General features: G+C 38.3%; 1 protein-coding gene across 3 annotated transcripts in view; it reads right to left on the minus strand.

Annotated features, from left to right (window-relative positions):
* Positions 1-999: 999 nt before the first annotated feature.
* nedd9 (neural precursor cell expressed, developmentally down-regulated 9) overlaps positions 1,000-23,728 on the minus strand; it is a 57,484-nt gene continuing 34,755 nt past the window's right edge. For 2 of the 3 annotated variants that reach the window (XM_048562844.2, XM_048562864.2), the window contains 5 exons: positions 13,836-13,925; positions 11,178-11,294; positions 9,550-10,800; positions 7,226-7,315; positions 1,000-5,000 (listed from right to left, as the gene is read on the minus strand). In XM_048562844.2, coding sequence (XP_048418801.1) covers positions 4,491-5,000; positions 7,226-7,315; positions 9,550-10,800; positions 11,178-11,294; positions 13,836-13,925 — 2,058 coding nt within the window. In that variant the 3' untranslated portion in view covers positions 1,000-4,490. The remainder of the gene's footprint in view (positions 5,001-7,225; positions 7,316-9,549; positions 10,801-11,177; positions 11,295-13,835; positions 13,926-23,728) is intronic. The other variant, XM_048562853.2, reaches the window with a different exon arrangement.

The raw sequence follows: 23,728 nt of genomic DNA on the forward strand, positions 1-23,728 counted from the left end.
ACAAATCTTCTTGTAAGCAGGGCAATATACATTTGCCTTCCTAATTGCTTGATGCAGCTGCTGGTTGACCTTAATTGATTGCTGTATAACAGCACCCAGATCCCTTTGTACCACCACTTTTCATAATATATCACCATTTAAATAATACTTTGACTTTCTGTTTTCATGCCGAAGGGTATAACTTCACATTTAGGCATGTTATACTGCATCTGCCATGTGCTTGCCCATACACTCAGCTTGGCTTTTGCCTTCCCTCACTGGCATTGTTTTCTTGCCATTCTCATGAGAGCCATATCATCTAACCATTCCATTATTCTCAAGCTAGCAACACAGAGGAGGTCTTTGCTCCTGGTGCTCAGGATCCCACAGCTTCCAACATTTACTTCTGTAGGAAAGGGCATCATGCTATTCCCAGGCAGCCCCTGAAGGAGAACTTGCAGGGGAGGTAAGGAACTAGTGCCAGTTGAACACTTCCTCCTTGATGCATTTTTAGATCAGGATGCAGTGACAAGGCTGCAGGTAATGAGGGATCGACTAAAAATGAGTTAGTTGAGTCCAGAGATCTGTTCAGAAGTGGGATTCTTCTCTGCCTCTGAAATGACATTGCAGCTGGTTTGTACTCACTGCAGGCAGGTCCAGGTGCTATTTAAAACTGGCAGCCAGACATCTGATCTCATCAGCTGATGGTGGATGTAAAGACTCATTTCCTTCCCCTGCTCTGATGCTCCATTCCTTTACTGCATTTTTTGGCAAGCTGCCACACAATTGCAATTGGCAAGCTATTATGCCACTAGTGGAAGTGCTGCACTGTTTGCCATTAGCGCCCACATCACAATGACTACATTGTGTCTGAGAGCCCCTGTGACTGAAATTAATATTCATGACCTTGGCCTACGCCCTACTTATACCTTTTTGAAGACCAAGAAAACATCTGGGAAATTGAGGCCAAATAGGAATAGTTCAGATGCTTTATTTTAAAGCTCACGAAAATGGAGAGCACCAGTTATGATCAGACTCATTTGATCAGTACAAGTTGTTCATGTCGTAATACAAAATAATGTAAACTCTACATGTCCCATATCAGTGAACTCCCATATCTTGCTCACGGCAAATAAAATAACTCTGAATCACTCTTGTCTTTCCTTGAGTGATGTTCAGACCTATCTTAGATTTTGTGTTTTATCTTCTTAGATTATGAATACTATGGTTATTATGTAAAATCAATGTAGATTATTGTACAAACTGTGGTAAGAATAATTAATTATTATTTTGTAGATCATAGTACAAGTATGGCTGAAATGTTTATGGAATCATTGGTTTATGAAGCAGTTTAATTGCAGCTGAGTATAGTTTTTGGTAGAGATTATATCCAAAGAACTGCTGAGGCTAATCCTCATCTGCACAATTCCCAAAATTTGACCCATAATTCATGATTTATATTTTGTTATAATCAAAGTTTATTATGGTCAGCATCAGAGACTTTGGTACAACCTATTGAATAGTATGTATTGTTATATTATTATGCACAAAATCTTGTGCTACAGTCAGTATGAATTAGAGTATAGACCAGCATAAATTATACTACAGTATAGACTAAAGGGTAGATTGTGATAAATGTACATTATGGAGATTATGGAAAAATATAGATTATATAACAGATTATAAGTTATTTTAGTGTTCCAGAAAGTTACATATGGATTAATCAATATGGTTATTGTTACAGCTGTTGCATTGTGTGATTTATGCCATGGAATGTGCAAATTATAACAGCATGGATTTAGGCTATGGCAGATTTTACTATATTTACTGAGTATGAGACAAATTCAAAAGTTAGTGCAAGTTAATGAGTTAACATAAATATCATGGTAAGTGTTACAGTTCAGTGCAGATTATGATCTAACAATACAAATCACAGTACAGTCTGATTAAAGATCAATATAGGTTATTGTGTTACAATACCACAAATTAACAATGAACTACTAGAAATTAGCCTTATAGATAAATGTACGTTCATATGTTTACGGTACTTCTTTTCTGACTCATGCTTGGACTGCACCGCTAAACTTTCCCAAACCACTGTGTCAGCAGTACAACTGTGATTTTATTTCTCAAATGGTCTTCCCAAACAGAGGCACCTCATGAGAACTAGCCTTGTACTCATTCACCATATAGGCTAAACAGCCAACAAATTCTGAATGAAATAGCACATTCTTTTAGGGAAAGGTTTCTCTTCTTATTGGGTTACAGGAGAAATTTGTTGCTCAAGGCAACTCTAAGTCACTAGAAGCACTAGCAGAATGTTTAGCCACATTCTCATGCCTGTATCATTGGTCACAACTTCAATTTTGGAAGTAAAACCATATTATTGCCTATTGTATTCTTATTTACTCGGATATTAGAAGCAATAATGTTTACATGCATATAAGCACTAGGCTGTTGAGAGATGAGGTGAAAGAGATGGAGGATAATTTTCTAAGAGCATCCTAGCAATAAACAGCCTTATGCCTGGCAGGGATCACCGGGTAAGTGTCAGTGCGCTGTTGACATTTTCATACATATGTTGGAAGTGGGAAGGCTCTGCACTGCAACAGAAATGATTCACAAGTGGATTTTTGAAGTTGCACACATTCAACTTAATTAAAAAAAGTTGAAATTTAGTTATTCCAATTTATTTTTAAACAAATGGAATGGTTTTGTTGAGGTATTACTTCCCATTTTAATGGATGATTAAAGCATGAAAAATAAAACAACCTTCCATTTTCTAAAACCATATCAAAACCATTTAATTTTTTCAGTAGATATATTTATATATTTTTATACAATACTATGACTGAACGTTCTACATGATGTTCAGAAGAGTTTACTTTAAAGTACGTTTCCAGTTCTGGCAATGTTGGGGAATGATTACAATCAAGTCTGAATGTTACTTTCTTGCTACACAATCTTTTTACGGGTTTCGATTCAGTTCACGAAACCATGTTTTCATTCATAAATGCAATCCGCTGTGAATAAACCATAAAACTACAAACTTAATGACAATGATAAAGAGCACATAGATTCTGACAGTTTTTTTGTCTGTCTATCTGTAGTCAGCTACACACACATTTCCTGCATTATGGATTCTCCTGTAACAACACAAGTCAGAACAAATAGATTATTTCTGCTATCAGGTGTATCACTGCCCAAAATCCAGTATCCAAGAATGCTGTTGGAAATACTATACAGAAATTATTGAAGAAGAAAGCTTAGTAATACTTTCTCATGAGGAGCTAGAGATGAACTAAAAATGGGAGCCCACATTGTGAAAACTAATATAACAAAAAAAAGCACACGATCAACAGAAAAAAGTTGATTTATAGGCTCTAATACCATTTATAATCAGATCAGTAATGTGTAGCCAGCTGATGGTATAAACTTTATGATTCCATCAAGGAGATCTATTCTCAGGTGTATGATAGTAATGGGTTTCAATCTTTATTCTTGAAAATCATTTAGACGTTCCTCTTAATTTGCAAGCATCACAAAGATCCTGATTCTAAAAAACCTCAAAAGCTTTGATTTAAGATTTAATAAACAATAAGTCAAAAAAGTAGCAGCACTTTCAAACCGCTAGCTACAAAATTCAAATGGGGCAAAACAACAATAAAAAAAATTTAGAAGCAATATGAAGTTCTCCAGTTTGTATTTTTGCTAGTATAATGTTAGAAAAAACTTGGACAGGTTACCCAAAATTTCTAGTATATCCCTCTGGTGATAACATGAACATATAAATTAGAAAAATAATTAATTAATCCAGTCATGTCACTGACACCTGGAGGGAGCCTGTCACTGATATCCAGCCATGCCTTTTTTCCAACTAATTTTCATCATTAAAAAATCATTACTGCACATCTTCAATGTGCCCTCTGTGAATTTAGCTTCCTTTTGGAACAGAGGATTATGGAATCAGTCTTGTACCTTGGCCTATTTCTGAAATACAAAAGAATCAAAAACTTTCTTTAGATTAACTAACTCCATTAAAAATCATTGCGTCTTTCATCTGATGCAGGAGAAAATCCCTTTTGATGATTTGTTCTCTGCATTGATCTACTTTAGTGGTCAAATAAATATATACAGTTATAAACAAAGCCATAACTTCATTGTTTGCTGTTGAAATGTGAAGTTGCTACAGTAAATGATACTAAAAGATACTCCAAAGTGCAGTTTTAAATGTAAAGTAGTTAACTATATGACAATGGATGATTACACTAGGTACACAGCATGATTCTGAGCAATGTAGGCCACATAAAAATTTATGTGCTTTAGAATCATGCGCTTCTGAAGAATGAAAATAGTACCACTGAAGCATCGAGCATGAGAAATATAGCAAATATACAGTGATATAAAACAACATTCTACATAAAATCACTCAAATGAATGTGTCACTTTAATACGATAATGATTCTTTAAAGGATAGCTTTCTGTTATTCAGAATTTACCAAAATGTCTCTTCATAAAGACGCCAAGTGCTGCAGCAGGTCTTTAAATTGATCAGAGTGATACGATAGTTCTGTGACCTTGTCCACCATTTCCTGAACTGCTGCTATGCTGGGATATTGTAAGGCAGCTGTCTTGGTTGCCATGACAATGCTTTTAAGAAGTTCACACAGCAGATTACTATAGTTTAATACTTTATTCCGAACATCTTGAGCCATAGCTTGTCTTGACAACGTGTCCCCTATAAATACAAGTTTATGGGCACTGAGGATAATGAATTTGCTGTGAGCCACGAAGATTCTGGGTGGTTGCCCACCACTGATAGAGCTGAAGAAGGCGTCAATGGCATTCAGCAGTGTTACAAAATGAGTCTCACACTGTTCAGAGTAAAAGAACAGAAGCTGCTTATCTTGAGAACTGAGACTGCTGCTCTTCTGAGGAATTTGCTGAGGTGCTTTCCAGTTTGAAAGGTCATTTTCCACTGGTTTTGTGACTTCTTTTTCCAGTTCCTGAAATTGATTTAGCTGAAACAGGCAATTAGTTCAATTAAAAATAAAATACAATTCAAAACAACATGAATGCTATTATTTGTCTTATTCCCAGAGTCTGTCATTTTCAAATTTAATAACTGAAAAATGTTCATACAAAACTAACATTCCAAAAATAAAATGTGGTCTGAATCATAAACATGATTTATCTACTGATCTGCTGTTCCATCCAAACCAAAGCACCCCCTATAGCAGAAGACCCAGTGGCTGCAATCAGTTATTTCGAACAATTCATATGTTTTTAATGTCTGAGTAAAAGTGAGGATGAGAGAAAAAGACATTAAAATAGAATATTTTCCATGCTGTTAAAATTATTATTGTTTGTCCCTCTGATTGTAAAACTTCATTATGGCGAGGCAACCCAAGCCTGGGTCAAATTGTTAACAAACATTTACACTTCACTTCTTATTGGAGATAGGAAATGAATAGTGAGGATAAGTCAAATTTCATCAGAGGAAGGGAATCTCTTTCAAAATTACTTGCATGTCTCACTCGATGTGTTATTAGAAAATAAATAGTACATTTTTTGATGTCTGACATGGCCATACCAACATTTTATATATTCATGCTAGTGTGTGTCAAAATCAATATGCATTTAAAATAAATGTTGATTCAATTTACAGGAATAGTGCCAGACGACTGGAGGATAGCAAATGTGGTTCTCCTGTTCAAGAAGGGGAGTAGAGACAACCCTGGTAATTATACACCAGTGAGCCTTACCTCAGTTGTTGGTAAAGTGTTGGAAAAGGTTATAAGGGATAGGATTTATAATCATCTAGAAAAGAATAAATTGATTAGGGATAGTCAGCACGGTTTTGTGAAGGGAAGGTCATGCCTCACAAACCTTATTGAGTTCTTTGAGAAGGTGACCAAACAGGTAGATGAGAGTAAACTGGTTGATGTAGTGTATATGGATTTCAGCAAGGTGTTCAATAAGGTTCCCCACAGTAGGCTATTGCACAAAATGCGGAGGAACGGAATTGTGGGAGATTTAGCAGTTTGGATCGGAAATTGGCTTGCTGAAAGAAGACAGAGGGTGGTAGTTGATGGGAAATGTTCATCCTGGAGACCAGTTACTAGTGGTGTACCGCAAGGGTTGGTGTTGGGTCCACTGCTGTTTGTCATTTTTACAAATGACCTGGATGAGGGCATAGAAGGATGGGTTAGTAAATTTGCAGACGACACTAAGGTCAGTGGAGTTGTGGAAAGTGACGAAGGATGCTGTAGGTTGCAGAGAGACATAGATAAGCTGCAGAGCTGGGCAGAGAGGTGGCAAATGGAGTTTAATGCAGACAAGTGTGAGGTGATGCAATTTGGTAGGAGTAACCGGAAGGCAAAGTACTGGGCTAATGGTAAGATTCTCGGTAGTGTAGATGAGCAGAGAGATCTCGGTGTCCATGTACACAGATCCTTGAAAGTTGCCACCCAGGTTGACAGGGCTCTTAAGAAGGCTTACAGTGTTTTAGCTTTTATTAATAGAGGGATCGAGTTCTGGAACCAAGAGGTTATGCTGCAACTGTACAAAACTCTGGTGCACCTGGAGTATTGTGTACAGTTCTGGTCACCGCATTATAAGAAGGATGTGGAAGCTTTGGAAAGGGTGCAGAGGAGATTTACTAGGATGTTGCCTGGTATAGAGGGAAGGTCTTATGAGGAAAGGCTGAGGGACTTGAGGCTGTTTTCATTGGACAGCAGAAGGTTGAGAGGTGACTTAATTGAAGCATATAAAATAATCAGAGGGTTAGATAGGGTGGATAGGGAGAGCCTTTTTCCTAGGATGGTGACGGCGAGCACGAGGGGGCATAGCTTTAAATTGAGGGGTGAAAGATATAGGACAGATGTCAGAGGCGGTTTCTTTACTCAGAGAGTAGTAAGGGAATGGAACGTTTTGCCTGCAACGGTAGTAGATTCGCCAACTTTAGGTACATTTAAGTCGTCATTGGATAAGCATATGGACGTACATGGAATAGTGTAGGTTAGATGGGCTTGAGATCGGTATGACAGGTCGGCACAACATCAAGGGCCGAAGGGCCTGTACTGTGCTGTAATGTTCTACGTTCTATATTCTAATTGCAAAGTTATTGCTAATCAATATGAATCAGTCATTGGAAAGTGTTGGAAGTGAGTTAAAAAAACATGTTGACCTAATAAATTCTTTCAGGTTACTAGCTGAAGAAAACGTGTCCACACACAAAACGCACCTGATGTTGTTCCAATTGCACCTTGTTCTGTTTGACAATATTTTCTTTTTCCAGAAGTTCTCTTTGTTGTCTCTCAAATTCATCTTTACCCTTTAATGTTTAAAAACACAAGATATCAGACACAGAAGCGTTAGATCATAGACTCCCTACAATGTAGAAACAGGCCCTTTGGCCCAACAAGTCCACACTGACCCTCAGAGCATCCCATCCACTCCCTTCTCCCTATAACCGACGTAATCTGCATGTCCCTCAGCCATATAGACAACTTAACAAGGCCAATCCAACTAGCCTGCACATCATTGGACTGTGGTATGAAACTGGAGCACCTGCAGGAAACCCACGCACATAGGGGAGAATATGCAAACTCTACACAGACAGTCACCCCAGGGTGGAATTGAATCCGGGTTCCTGGTGCTGTGAGGCAGCATTGCTAACCAGGAGCCACCGTGCCACCCGCGAACAAAAGAACAAATTATTTTCAAAAGTGTTATTCCTTAGGACCAAACAGAGCAGTACTTTTCAAAGGATGTACCAGAAAATCCTGTAACACACTGTTTGCTATTGGAACTTCACAATCTGTGCATTCATGATTTTCTAAGACAGTCTTGCTGGGATTCAAAATCACAGAATCGTCGCTTATAATTCAGCTAAGAGAGGAGGATGTTCATCACATTCCTACATAGGCCAAACCAACTACTGAGGCATTAAAGTGTACTATAATTTACAATAACCATGTAGAAAATGTTTACTATTAAACAATTTCATTTAAGTAGAATGATTTTCTGCTGGGAGAATCCTAAAAGGATACAAAATTGCAATTCCAAATGTTTTTTTCACCACTTTTTAAAACGATAAAGGGGAAATGCATAGAATGTTAGATTCCTTCAATACCCACTCTACCAAAAACTTTAAGCATTTTAAAGAACTTAATTAATTCATCATTCAGCCCGCTTTTTCAGCAAAAGGAGTTTTAGCCTGTTCATCTTTTCCTGATATGTACACCTATATATTTCTCGTATCAGCCTTATTAATCATATTTACACAATCTCCATTGTCTCCATGTCTTTTTAACAATGTAATGACCAGATTGCAGAAAGTATCCTACATGTTTTCAAATGAGATTTAATACGCTTCTTTTCAATTCTGTCATTCTAGAAATAAAACCGAGTGCTTGGTTTAACACAGTGTGAAGCTGGATGAACGCAGCAGGCCAAGCAGCATCAGAGAAGCAGGAAAGCTTGACGTTTCGGGTCGGGACCTTTCTGAAGAAGGGTCCCGACCTGAAACGTCAAGCTTTCCTGCTCCTCTGATGCTGCTTGGCCTGCTGTGTTCATCCAGCTTCACACCATGTTATCTCAGATTCTCCAGCATCAGCAGTTCCTACTATCTCTAGTGCTTGGTTTGTTTTTTGTTTAAAAAGTCTCTGCCGTCAATATTTTATGACACTTTTGTTCACTTGCCTCTCTTAAACTTTCACCTTAATAGCTGAGCTCCCTATTCTTCCTACCAAAATGTACTACTTTGCATTTATCTGTGTTGGACTTTATTTGCTGTATGCCCATTTTATAAGTTTATTAATAACCACCTGTAATTTGTTTCAGTTCTCGGCAGTGCTATGATCATCATAGAACCTCCAACTTGTAGCCATATGAAAATGTCAAAATTCTGGTGTTCATTCCAAAACACAAAACATAAAGAAAATTTGTCAACAGCAGGTGGTTCCAGCACGGATTCTTGTGCCATACTACTTACCACCTTCCACCACTCTGAATAACTAATATTTATTCCCACTCTGTTTTCCATAGTGAAGCCATCTAGCAATCCATTCTGCCACTAATCTCAGTCTTTGCATACCTTGACCTTATTCATCAGTTTATCATTGGGAACCTTTTTGAAGCCAGTGGAAAATTCAGACAAACCCAATTTACTGCATTATCATTGTCTACTCTATGACATTTTCAAAAAAAATGCAATAAAGTTGGTCAAACAAGATTTTCCCTTTTTAAATCCATGCTGACACTTCAATAGTACTTTTTTTTCCTAAACATTTCTCAATGTTCTCCTTTAGTAGGGATTTAATTATTTATCCTCCCACTAATGCTAAACTGACTGGCTTACAATTCTTTGGCCACATTCTGTCCATTTTGTAAAAACAGGAATTATATTAACTATCCATCACTTCTCTGACACTACACCCTCTTTTAATAAATCATTAAATATATGCAATATTATCTCTACATCTCTTATGTAGATTCTCTTCTAACACATGAATATAATCCATCCAGATCTGGAGCTCAGTTTTCAAGGTCACAATTAATACAAACCTGCAAATGGACATAATCGTAGTCTTCCATCCAACTTTTATCAATGATTTCTTTGCTTTTAACCTGATCCTCATGGTCCAACTGGGGCAGACTATGCAAAGGCCTGATTTGAATCAGTGTCTTATCTCCTTGTGAATGGGGATTAAAGTTAGTAGTACTCTTGTCACCAACAGTCACTTGGTTTATTTCATGAACCGTCTCTAGGTTTGTAATTCCAACACCTTGTTTAAATAAGAGTTCTGCATTTGTGCTTATAGAAGATGCTAACTGCTTAACATCATCTGGTATAGTCTTTGTCACCATAACAAAACGGTCTAGGTTATCACATTTATTATGGGACCTGTTTATAACCAAGATGTTCAAGGACCAGTTGTTATTATCCAGTGCCTGGCTGGTCTGGACTAAGATCTGGTAGGAATCATCTAATCGCTGTAGCTGCTTTTTTAGCTTGTTGTGAAGACTGATATCTGATAAACGTGATGCATTCACTAAGGCTCCCTGGGCAAACCCAAGGAATCCCAGTAATGAATGCTTTACCTTGTCAACACAAGCATGTATTTCATTAAGGTTTTTTTCCATTATTTCATAAGATCGCCAGTTAGGATTGACAAAAGCCATGAGTCCCTTTATTGAGGTATCCACATTCTGTTGCAGTCGAGTCAGTTTCTCAAAGGCAGAATCTAAATCTAGCAGTAACTTCTTCTCTGGCAGTGGTGAGGCTGAAACAGAAGACTCCTTTGATGTAGTTGAAGATGTAGACATGTTACTCCTCGTACTACCTGTGCTAGAGAATGACAAACGGTTCATTCCATCAGTCACATCTTGTACTGTCTTAACATCTTGTGAAACCTGTGGCGGAACATCATATATAGTATTTTCTAATCCTGATGCAGATTGTTCAAAGTCTTGCAAACCTCGAGGAATATCATAGATGTCTTTCTGTGCAGATTGTTGGTGGGTTGATGGAATATCATAAACACATTGCTTTTTTGAAACTAACTCTGAATTAACCACCGTTGGTGGGACATCATAAATAGACTGTTTCAGGGAACTGATCCTACCTCCCGAATGGATAGAGTTCAGTTTTAAAGATGGCTTTACAGTGGTTGGTGGGATGTCATATAACCCCTCAGATTTACGGTTTGTAAGGGGATCAGTGAAGTTTCTCATTGGTGGTGGAAAGTCATATGTAGCTTCTCTGTCATGACTGCCAAGTGCCTCAATGCAAGAAGTGGGTGGAATATCGTACACCTATAAATACAGTGCCAAAAAAACCACATTTTTAATACACCATTAAATAACATTGATCGACTTTCCTTTTTATTTACGACTTTATTAACAAAATTAATTATTTAACATGACATTACAAAACTTTCCTCTCAATTTCAAATGGATCTCAATTCACTGTTCAAACAATGAGTAAAAGCATAAAAAGAGACTACTTAGGATCAGCAAATCCATGCGTAAAGAATTACAACCATTACAACTTTTTCCACAATTGGAGATCTTCTCATTTATTAGTCAATGGAGACTGGCCATTAGCTTATTTTAAACCACTGACTTAAGTAAAGGGAGTTCAAAAAATTTTTTCAATATATTGTATGTGCGAATACACAGCAAATACTTACACTTGGCTTCTCTTTCCCGAAAAGAGATGGTATGTCATACAATCCTTTGGCTGTAAATTCTTCCAATTGTGTCTGATGGATAGGTCCCTTTAGCATGGCAGCAGGGATGTCATAAAGCTGTTAATTGTAAATGAGGCTTTTTCAAAACTTCAGCCAACAGAATTGAAATTTCATTGACAGGCTTGAAGTGGCTGCTCTTTTTGTCAAATTTTAGCTCGGTTTAGCTTTCTCCCACCCTGCTTCCTCTCTTTTGCATTCTCTTCCTTCGGGTGGACAGAGGGTGAGCTGGAAATCTCCAATGTAAATTCAAGTTCAAATGCATTGATCAAATGCATTTCAAGGATAAGTAAATACTAAGTTTTATCCCATGAATAAATCAAGAACACTCAGAAACCTGATTTATGTTGATAGAATAATAAAACTGTATGATAGACAGTGGTATATTTACCACAACAAATTCTGCTAATAATAATTACATAATCCAAGAGGGCAGAAGGAGGTTATTTAAACAACCATGCCTGTGTTGGCTCTTTGAAGAACTATCCAGTTAATCTTGTTCTACTCTTTCCTCATATCACTCCAAATGTTTCTTCCTAAATATTTGTGCAACTTCTTTTTAAAAGTTGAATCTGTTTCCATTGCCCTATCAATCACTGCATCTTAGGCATGACAATTCATGTGTCAATAAATGGCTTCTCATCTCTCCTCTCTCCTCTAATCTTTTCACCAATTATCTTAAATCTTAAAAGTGCCGAAAATTGTAATTCTGTTTCTCTCTCCACATTTGCGGTTGTACATATCCAGCATTTTCATTTTTTAGTTCAGATTTCTAGCACCCACAGTAATTTGCTTTTGTACCTTAAATCTGAGTTCTCTGCTTAAAATTCTGCACTTTGGAAACAATTTCTCCCACTCTGCTCCATTTAATTAAAATGAGTCATTTCTAAAGTTACTTGCAAAAACGACTTAATCCCCAATTATATTGCATGTGGAGATAGCCCAGTCTCTTTGAATTTTACTTTGTTATATTTTTCCCCTCTTGATAAATTCATAACCAATGGAAGAAGAAATACGCCAACTGGTTCATTGAGGCTCCTCTGCTATTTGCTATGGTCATGATCTGATTATGGAATTCCAATTTCCTGCCAGTCACGCAAACCCGTAACTCCTTTTTGATCAAAAATCTGATGTTTTCATGGTTGAATTAGAAAAAGATGCAGCCTCAACTAAGTGAATTAGACAGGGTTATTGGACTTTGGAATTCTGCCTTGCATTTTACTTGACATGTCCTTGCAACAAAATCATTCATGGTGTGAACTGAATACAAGATATTGTCCCCTAAATATTTGTCACTAGATTAAAATGATATTGACTGAGAAAATAATGCAACTTGTCATCAATCATCGGTCTCAAAAGGTATTGTTGTGAGCTCACAATAACCATGGTTTGATATGTGCAATGCATGCAGAATGTTAGTGGCAACTGAGTGAAGGAAAGCTATAGCTTAACGTTGAGAAGGCATAGTGCTATTATTGTATTTTCAATGTGTCTTTCATTAAATACAAAAAAGTAAACTTATGACAAGGAATAGGGAATGTAGAATTACGGAAAATGGATGGATGCAACTAGGCTAAAAATGAGAAAGCAACGGGGCGACAAAGGGTAATCAATCAGATTGAAAGCTGTGTTCTACAAGTTCAGTGTAGGGTCTGCTTTTATACTTAAATTCTATTAATTAGTTGGGCTTTGGAACAAGTAACTCAATATTAAACTTGATAGATTATACCAAACGGGGGAATAGAGTCAACACTGGGGAAGCACCTAATTAATACAAGTAGACATTAGAAAACATGCAGACTGTAATATTTCAGCAGGAAAAAACAAACATAATCTCTCCTATAACAAATAGGAAATTGAATGAAATAGAAGATCAAAGGTTACAGATGGAAAAAGTACACTTAAAACGGCAATACAGGTTAGGAAAGAATTTTAAAGAATTTTAAAATACCAACATTTTACTATTTCCAGATCTATTTCCAGATGATACACATGATGTGAAAGTAGTAAAATTATGTCACACTTGCATAGGATCCTGTCAGGCATAACTATGTATGCAGTCACATATTGGTCTACAGACCATATAAATAAATATGGTACCAGAAAAGGAGATTACAGGTGGGAAAGGTGGAGGCATTTGTCAATGGAAAAGAGAATTAAAAGGAGATTCAATCGAGATCTTTACAATAATGAATATTTGAAAAGAATGCTTTACGTGTAGGGGACAGCCCCTAAAACTGAGAGCTTTACAACTGTGAGTGAGAATGACAGCACTATTTGGAAAGAATGCTTTGCATGTGGGGGAAAGAGCCCATAAAACTGAGAGCCATCAAGTCAGCATAGTTACAATAAAATCCAAAATGAAAGTAAGGAGAATTTTCTTTGATATCAGAGTGGTGAGATAATGAAATGCACTACCATGAGAAGGTAGATATGTTCAAAGTAAAAACAGATGAATATATGAAGAGAAAAGAAAATGGAAAGATGAGAGACTGAGATGAAGTACATGTAATTAGAGGATTAAGTGGAATATAAGTACTGGTTATAGAATGGGTCAGATAGGCTGTTTTTCTGCTTTATGTGCTTTGTGACACTACATACCCCTTGTTGGCGAACTGGTGGGGTATCGTAAACTCTTTGCAGTTGTCTTGCTGGAGAGTAACCTTGTCCACACCTGACAGGCATCACAACCTGCAAAAACAAACAACAAAAAAGTTTACAAATCAACTTTCAAGCATTTTATTCTAGAAGCACTCACACAAAGCATGTGAAAAATGTAAACTCCTCTAAAACAACCTATAATCTGGGCTGATACAGTATCCAAACCTGCAGTGACACATCTTCAAAACATCTTGCTAAAAATGATCTCCATTAAATTGAGGTAATCTCACAATTTGAGTGAACTGGGCTGAAATTTCAGTCAAAAACTAGAATCTGAATTTCAAGCCCAATAAAGAAATTGAGCACTCTATCACAGGACCTGTTCTAGCTGCTTTCAGCTTTGGACACCTATTGCAAACTACTCAGTTACGGGTTCAGAGTTCAGTCAAAAATGTTTGCCACTATTTCTTCTGTTGCCAAATGATCCCAAAGTCCCACCTGGCTTTTCAACGGATGACTGAGACATGTTGCAAATTAAGTGTGCAATTTCTACTAACAAAACGACACAGTTTGAATTGACATAAGATGCTCATACCTTTATGAAAAGGCTGGAAAGTAGTACAGGAAACAAAGATACAACTGATTTTTATCGATTAGAATGCATAGTATCCTGACAGTCAAGAGCAGAGATATCACATCTTCAAAGCAAAAACAAGCCACAACTAAAGTTGTAAATGGCCCTCGAGGGTATGGTGATGCTAATCTGAAGATATTTAGTACAATAGATCAGTGTTTTTGAGACAGTTATTATAAACAAAACGATAACTCCCAGGCAGGTGATTATCCTCTCATCTATCTTTAAATCATAGCACTGCCATGAGCAGTTAGTTGATCATAAATAACATGTGCTTCCCTTTAAATAGTGAACAAAGACAGGTAGTTGTCTACTTTAGCCATCATATCGAGTGTTATACATTGGATACAGAGGATTATGCTCTCAGTAAGCAGCTTGGCTAATTTTATATTTAGTTTCTTTGAATTAGCTCCATTTACTGCAACCCCAATAAGGGAATAGCAATTATAAAGCAAATACAGAGGAGTGTGGGTGGTACAGTGGATTAGCACACCACCCTCTGAATCTAATCCAACATGATGAAACAATTAATTCTCCGTCATTGTCTGGGTTTAAGCAACTATACGTAATTACTATTGCAGATAAAAGCTAGTTTCTGGCTGATGTGGTCATTAAAGGCAGAGCCTCTAAATTGCTAAACATCCAAACATACGATGAAGAGTCATCTAGACTCGAAACGTTAGCTTGCTCTCTCTCCATGAATGCTGTCTGACCCACTGAGCCTCAGCATTTGTTACTTTCATTTGAAATCTTAGTGTGTACAATATCTAATCAAACAAGCTGTAGAACATATACCTTGGTCGGTGCCCTGCCACCCAGTCCATCACTGGGTTTATACTCAGTACTGCAGGGCATCATACCAATGCTAGGTCTGTACTCTGTACAACAGTGCAGTAATTCTGTTGATCATATTTATTTCAGCAGGCAGGACAGTCACAAACCTTTCTTTGACAATATGTGGCAAATAACAAAAATTTTGCTGACCATACCAGCGGTGACACAGTCTGAGCCATCTGGTTGGGGAAAACTTTTCACTCCACATTAAATTATTTTCTTATTCATTGGTGCCATCTGCATGAAACTGCACAGAGGAGGAGCCCAGAATTCCTTTTGGCTAGCCTGCCTCAGGACAGCATACCCTCAGCAATTTCCACATCCCAATGCAAAGGAGATGGAAAGACAGAATTTCTGAAAGAAAACATAAAAACATGTCCCTCATATATAACAAGGAAACTGGAAAATCATATCGTGCTTACAAAGGCACTGATATTTATATTGATAATATTAAAAAAGATGAAGCCTTTTTAAAATTCCACACAACAGGGCCAATGTAGTCAAATCATAAATAAACTATGAAAGAACCCTGACAGATCAATTAGAACAGTGACGCAAAGGCAGAATGAGAAGCTGAGACCTATGAAAGAGATTCAGCTAAAGCTACCAATCTACATGTGAAAACTGACATGGTGGGGTGGAACTGCCAGCAGCCAGCTCCTTCCCAGGGAAAAAAAAATCAACATTGATTTAGCAGATGGAGCAGTTTCATTTTAAGGTGGTGCCCAGATGGTTTTACATTGCTTTGGTTTGGCTAAATTTCTAGGTTTTTTTCAACTTAAAACCAAGTGAAGGGATTATGGTTGGCTCATTGACAAGTCACTTGCAAGTAAGCAATCTTCAAAGAGAAATTATTTGAAGACCATTATAATTAATCTAAACTAAATTAATGTTTTTAAATAACAGTACTTTTTTAATATCAATCAACTGAATAAATATTTAGAGAAACTTCTACCCTATGTTTAGAGAGAATTTTTGGTTTGGTAAATAGTGCAGAAACAGTCAGAAGGTTAAAAGTACCAGAATGCTTACTGTGGTCTCCAATTCACTTAAGATATTTAATTAAGGAAGAATAATAACCAGTACTCATTTTAATATAAACAGGTGACGGTCAAGAAAGCAACAAGTACACAAACAAGGAAGAGAAACTATTCTTACTGCATGGCAAGTGTCTTAACAATCTACATCTGAAGGCCCAATAATCAAATGTGGGAAAAGCAAAGAAAATATGAGAATAGAAGCAAGATGTATTGTCCAGACAAATCAGTTTTCTCCGCTCATCGATTCTCTGTGTACTTCAAAAGAACACAGGGACAACGGCATAAACAAGAGTCAGATAACCACAGATCTGCTGACCTTTCACCCCAACTTCTTGTTATACCAATTATAGGCAGAGGCAGGTGCTTCTCCAAAGAAAAAGTTAAAATGGCATCCTCAGACCCTACTGCCAAGTTGAAATCTAACAGCTCACCGAATATTTGGCTGTTGCGGTACTGAGTATACTTCAAAATAATTATCTCCTTTGCCTATCTTGTGTCTTCAACAACTTGATTTTCAATTTGTCAAATGAAGGCCTAAACTCTTCATTCATATCCCTCCTATTCCGAGCTAATCCTCCAGTCATTGATTGCCAATTTTATGGTTAATTAAAAAGTCATTTGAAATATATGACATATAACCTGCACTTCTGATAAAGAAGTTTGACATGGTTGATAATGATCTAGCCTAAGTCAGAAGGGGTTGTAGGTGAAATAACTCCACAGAGGCAGGTATCCCATCACCAAGTCACCCTTTATTTACATATGCATTGTACATGACACTGGTCCAGCTTCCTCAGAGACAGATCTCAGAGTGAGCAGAACCTCTGACACTCTTGTTTATATCTGTCAGTCAGGACTACCTGATTGGACCAGATTATCAGCCCCAATTAGGGAACTCATATTCTACGAGCTCAATCTGGCTGACCTTGTTAAAACTACTACAGTAGGCTGTAGATTTAAGATCCACACTCAGGGGACAGCTATTTGTTGAATCAATGGGGTCTTGTCAGCCAGCTGGAGTGCTGTATATTTGTGTAAAAATGGTGGACTGCCACTTTGATTATATGCCATAATGATGGTGGTATTGGTTGCTTTAGGTAGACAAAAAAGTCTATCTATTCTTGCTGCCTGAGGAGCAAACACCTCCATAATAAAGCTCCTGCTGTTTAACATTTTAGCCTCCTGGTCCTTCTGGGAACTTAACATAGAGAGCCACCAAGAAACCCACACTGTCTCTTCCCACATAAGGCCGATTGAATGTAATGCCAATCAGGCATTGGTGATGCTACTGATGAGCATTTGCCTGGAATCAAGAGCCACAAAGACAGCTGCTAGCCAATTAGAAGCTGGCAGCTCTTGCAGTCAGCAATGTCACAGAGCAGGCCGTGGCTTCTGCTTGAAGGACACCACAATGTAAGGAAGACCAAGAATAGAAGACAAGTGATTTCTAGGGAACGAGGTTTCTAGGGCTGTGGTCGGACAGAGAGGGGGGCAGGGGTGTTGGGTAAAGGCAGGAGGAGTGACTCACAATAGATACTCCCCTGCTTGATGTCCAGTACCTTAAATTAGGTACTGATTGCCTTTGGCTGCATGGCTTTCCCACCTCCAAAATCATCTCTGGCAGCAAAGAATTCCATTCTAGGAGTTGAGGGGAGTTGAGGTGTCAAAATTTAACAGCATTGTGGTCACTTCTAGGGTCCAAAACAGGGAGAACGATAATCAATCTAATAGGACAAATGGCTATGTAGTTTGGACACAGGTAAATTTGTTAGACCCTTCAAAAAGATGATCCTGGTGAGGACCTTGTGTTCTAGTTATTTTAATCAGCCTGTTCAAATTTGTTATGACGCACCACTGGAGCAGGTGCGATATGAATCCAGGCCTCCTGGCTCAGATGTAGAGGCACTGCCAGTGTGCCACAAGATAGTCCTTATTTATAAAGTTTTGTTTTTTAAATGTTCGCTAACACAGAACTCTGACCATTACATTTACATGGGATTATGACACAGAAACCCACACTATTCAAAACTGATCTACATCAGTATTTATGCTCACTTAAACCTGCTCCCACCTTTTCTCATCCAGATACATCATTGTAATCACCTATTCCTTCTCCCTCATCTGTTTGTTTATTTTTGGTTTGCCATAATATTTGGAAAAGGCTGGGGAACTTTAAGTAAGAGACTGAAAAGGTGAAAAGATTACCACCTATGTAGAACAGTCTGAGCTCATCTATTTAGTCACCTGGCAGGACAGTGTTGAAAGCCAGCACTGTTTTAATCTACCCGCACTCAGCCATGCAAGACATGAAGTTTAAATAGCATCATCCATGGCTGACTTGCAGAGATTTAAAAAAAACAGAAACTTGTTGTGACATGGCTGCTAGGGACAGATTCTGCTGAAGCTCATGCCAAAAGTGTGGCTATGGTGAAACAGGAATATCAATATGTAGCCTACAGCAAATGATCCACAAGACTCTGCTTGTTCATTAAAACTAACCACGGGCAGTACATTTCCAAGAAAGCTGACAAAGAATGGTAATAAATTTTTGCTAATGCCTCTTTGGTTACAGACATTTTGCAAACTAAATTATTTCCTTTTGAAACAAATGTTAAAAAAGATAAGTGTAGATCAACTACTTCATTGTACAATCACTGACATAGACATGTGATAGGTACAGGGAAGGACAAAAAGACCAATTGTTGAGATTCTGCATATATTCAAATCTGGAAACACAAGATTTTATATAAAGGGGGCCACATGGTGGCCCAGTGGCTAGCACTACTGCCTCTCAGTGTCAGGAATCTGCATTCAATTCTGCCATGAGCAACTGTCTGTGTGGAGTTTGCACACTCTTCCCCCTGTCTATGTGGGTTTCCTGCAGCTGCTCTGGTTTCCTTCCACAGTCAAAATATGTGCAGGTTAGGTGAATTGGTCATAATAAATTGTCTGTGGATATGCAGGCTAAGCAGATTAGCCAACAGAAAATGCAGGGTTACAGAGGAGGATAGGATGCTCTTTGGAGGGCTGGTGCAGACACAACAGGCTAAATAGCCTAATTCCACAGTGTAGGGATTCCATGATTTTTAAAGTATCCATTGCATTATAAGATTCCTCCAATTGTTGTGTTGAGGATGCTCTAATTTTTTAGAAATGTAGTCTTTTATTAAGATGTTAAAGTCTCAGTTGTCTGAAGCCAAGAGAAAATGCTGAAAATACTCAATACTGCAGTTAGTATGTGCATAGAGAACAGATTAGAGCATGTTTCGGATGTGCAGAGTCCATCAGAGTTTCTGGTTTTATTTTCAATTTTGAATACCTACAGTTTAATGCCTCTTTTGTCTTTCTATTCCAGTGAATGTAAATGGTGCCATACAAAGAAGGAAGAATACAGACACAGTGAAACAATGCTTTACAAGGAAGCTATAAGAACTGAGCAGGTATAGCTGATAGTAAAAGGCTAAGTCAAAAATTATCAGAGATAGATGAAAATGCAGAATTTGAAACACAAACAGTTCAACTTTGATTTTATTGAATAGTGGAGAAAGCTCAAAGGGCTGACAGGTCTACTTCTGCATCAAATTTGTGTTTGTAAATACATATAGCTCCCAAAAAGAAAAGACTGACACGTCAGTGATTGAAGTCTTTAAAATTATGAAGGTATTTGATGGGAGTATGTATAGAAACATTACCAGAAGATGTCACTGCTTACAAGGTGGTGAAGGTACAAAATAGGGGGATAAGTTCATGAATAGAGTCATTGAAGAAGTTTCTCCTGAATTATTTAATAGGGTGATGGGAGTCTCATTCACGAGTTGGTCAGTCATTAGCTCCATACTGCTTCTTTTGGGGCAAGGCTAGCATATTAAATTTTAGTCAGGCATAAAATTGGACAGCAATGGGCCCCTCCCCAGGACCTAGGGTCAGAGATGAGTGAAAGACTCACCCACCAAGAGATTCCAGCCAATTAGAGGCAGACAACTCAATTGAATGGCAGCACAAGGCAAGGCCTATTAATATCACTGCATCTAGACATCAGGTTACTAACGGCAGGAAGAGTCTGGCAAGTTCGGGGAGGGATGCCTCTTAGCGTGCACCATCTGCTTACTCAATGAGGGAGATCTTGATTAAACATTGAGTACCATTGAAAAAGGAAATCCCTCGAGTCTGCAGGCATTTGCAGATCAATTTTCTTCTTGTCCTTGCATAGTAACACTGCCTCCCCACCCTCACAACTGAAGATCAGCATTGCAGATTGAAACAAATGAGTGGGCATTAATCACCCACTTAACACCCTGAGTTGGCAACGTGAGGTAGGTAAGCTGTCCATGGACCTTAGTGCAGCAAACTTAATCAGGGTGGACGGGGAAAGTGATTGAATACCCAATCACCATCAAATCTGCTATGAGGTACAGTGCTAAATTTCATCCAAAAAGTAGTGAGAACATGGGAGGCAGATCCCAAAACCTTCCAGCTGAAAAATCAATTTATTTGTACCTATTTCAATTTAGTATGATGTCTTCTATGCTCATGGTGTGATTTCCCCATGATCATTCTGCAGCCAATGTTCATTCAGTCCACAAGCATGATACTGAACTTTTGTTTGCTTGTAATTTTAATGCACCTCCTTCCTCCCACTCTGACCTTTTTGTTCTAGTGAAGCTAAAAATAATCTAGAGGAACACTACTGCATCATTAGATTAAGCACTCTGTAGTCATCCTAGATCCAACATAAAGTTCAAACATTTTAGATAATTTCTTCTGTCCCATTTTGTTTTGTATTTCTTATCTGCTTGTCCTCTTCATAGGTTTCTCTCCTTTTTTTAAAATTTTGCCATTGAACAGCAGCTATTCATGATCTTGTCCCACCACCATTTATTTTGGCCATGCAGCAAAAAAACCTTTCGTCAACTTTTGGGCAACTTCCCTGGCCCAACAGATAGCTGGTGCATCCCCTAGCTTGCTTTGAAAACAATATTTCCACGTCAGTTTTCTAAGGCCCCCAAAATGCTAGGGTGGGTGGGTGCTGAAAACCACTCACCTCCAATTCACTGTCTGTTAAGCTCCTTGAACAGTGTTTTTCAGGCTGGAGGGGGACAGAAGGCATTTTCAAAATCTAAGAGAATCAGCAAATGCTTGGAGAACATGAGTGCACAGCTGTAGAGATTACAGCATTATGTACACACATATATAGTTATACCTCATTTAAAGCTTTGCATAGGAAGGGAGATCCTGGTGTTCATGGGGCTGTACGAATTTGCCAATGTTACAACAGCATGGATTAAGAAATTTATTGACTGACCGTTTGGTTCTCAGCTCTCCTACTTGTTCTTTTGGACAACACAAGAAGTAATAACCTACTCATGGCTGCAGTCTACCCTTTGGATTCACCTTTCAGAACCAGTCCCTGCTTCCAGGTAACATCCAGGGGTAGTACTGGAGCAATGAACTTGCTTCTGGCCAGTGAGGGGTTTTACATATAAATAGCCTCATGTTAATACTGCAGATGGGAATGTGAGTTCAGCACCCAGAAATGATATGACTCTGACCGTGGATTGAAAATCCAGCTTGGCTGTTTGCACCCACAAGAAAAGTGATTGCAGAGCAAGGCTCCTGGTTGCAGTCAAGCTTTGTAAGCAGAATCTTACGCAAATGTCAAGATTCTGGTGGCCTGCAGAAGATTCAGCTTTCAGAGCAGGTCCACAGCAGACTATTCCACTCAGGTATTTTACACGCCAGCTTCAGGCCTTCCTCTCTAATAGCAAGTACCCAAGGGGCAGAAGCCCCACCCAAATGAGGAATAAGTGACTGCTGTCTGTTCAACAAGCATCAAGGCTTGTAGCACTGCACTCATCCCAGGCCAGAGGTGAAAGATGTTGGGAAGGGTCATGGGGAGGAGAAGGCAGGGCAAGGCAGTTGCTGACAGCAACATGGTATGGGTTTGCTCATTGTGCTGTCTCCCTACCACGAGCACCCTGCCTGCTGTTGTGTTCAGCGACCGAGACAACAAGGCCATTATGCAGACCCTCCTTCTAATGGACTTAGTTAGGCCAGAGCTTAGAGGTGGCAGGGAGGGCACAACCATTCTACCACAGCTTTGTGTGTTGTAACAACAGAATGTTGTGTTCAAAGTATGGAACTGGAGGAACACAGCATGCTAGGCAGCATAGGAGGAGCAGGAAAGCAGATGTTTAGGTCAGGACCCTTCTTCAGAAATGTGGGAGGGGCAAGGGGGCCTCGGAAATAAATAGAGAGAAGGGGGTGGGGCTGGTGGAGGCAGGAGGGGTGGTGACAGGTGAGTGCAGGTAAGCAGTGGTGGGGATTGGTCAGTGAGGTGGGAGGAGTAGTTTTTAATCTGTGCGTTTTGTTTTACTGACTCCTTTCATTTAGAAAAGATAGGCAGATACAAGGAAGACCTCAGTGAAAGAGGCTGAGCAATTTTGAGGCCTTGAAGTAATATGAACAACAGAAGAAATGAGGAGATTTGCTAATTCAACCAGGTCTGTTAAACAATACGTTTTTGGCCGCTTGGATAACAGTGTATACTTGAGAGAATAATTCTTTAAACTGTATGTATGACAGTTGTGTCGTGTGGAAATGCAGAAAATTGTCATTTTTAAAGGCTAATGTTTTATCACTTAAATTTTTTTTCATTTCTAGCACCACCCTTCTGGCAACTTAGTACAAATGGGAAGTCAAAACCAAAATCATACCACAGCTCTTCCGGCATTTTGAGAAGTCTGTGATGGGAAATCCTTTTAAAAATTGTATGTTTCTACCCATGGTTTAACTATATTCCTAAATTATGTCAATTTTCCTTGAAAATCATCCTCAGTCTCTAACAAGTAACAACTTATTCTGCTCCCTATGACAGTATATCACAGACTTCTTCATGAGATTAATTTTTAAATGCTTCCAAAATGGAATGACTATTAATATATGTTGGTATACCGCTATTTAACCACATTTATACTGCATTCCACCAAAAATCAACTTCTAACAGTGTATTAACAAGAATAATGTTCAGTTTAGGATTGGATTAGTGTACAATGCATCAGACCACAGCATTCACTTTTCCTGGAATGTTCCAACTTGTTGAGGAGCACATAGTTTAGCAACAACACTTCAATTAATGACTGGGATAATTATACACCCTGTACTTTTTTCCTGAAGTTCGGTCATTGTTTGCTACCTCCAGACATTGAGAGAGATTTGTGCTTTGTGATTATGAAGGCTGTAGTCATTAATTTGTCATGGTAAATGCACTGTTTCAAATCTTTGACATACATTTTAAATTTGAAATCTCCTGTCAGTTTTCATTTGGAGGCTGATCTAAAAGCTAATTGTAAATAAATAAAGTGGTTGGGAACCAAACATAAATATGG

This window comes from Stegostoma tigrinum, chromosome 2 (genome assembly GCF_030684315.1).
Source record: "Stegostoma tigrinum isolate sSteTig4 chromosome 2, sSteTig4.hap1, whole genome shotgun sequence".
NCBI lineage: Eukaryota > Metazoa > Chordata > Chondrichthyes > Orectolobiformes > Stegostomatidae > Stegostoma > Stegostoma tigrinum.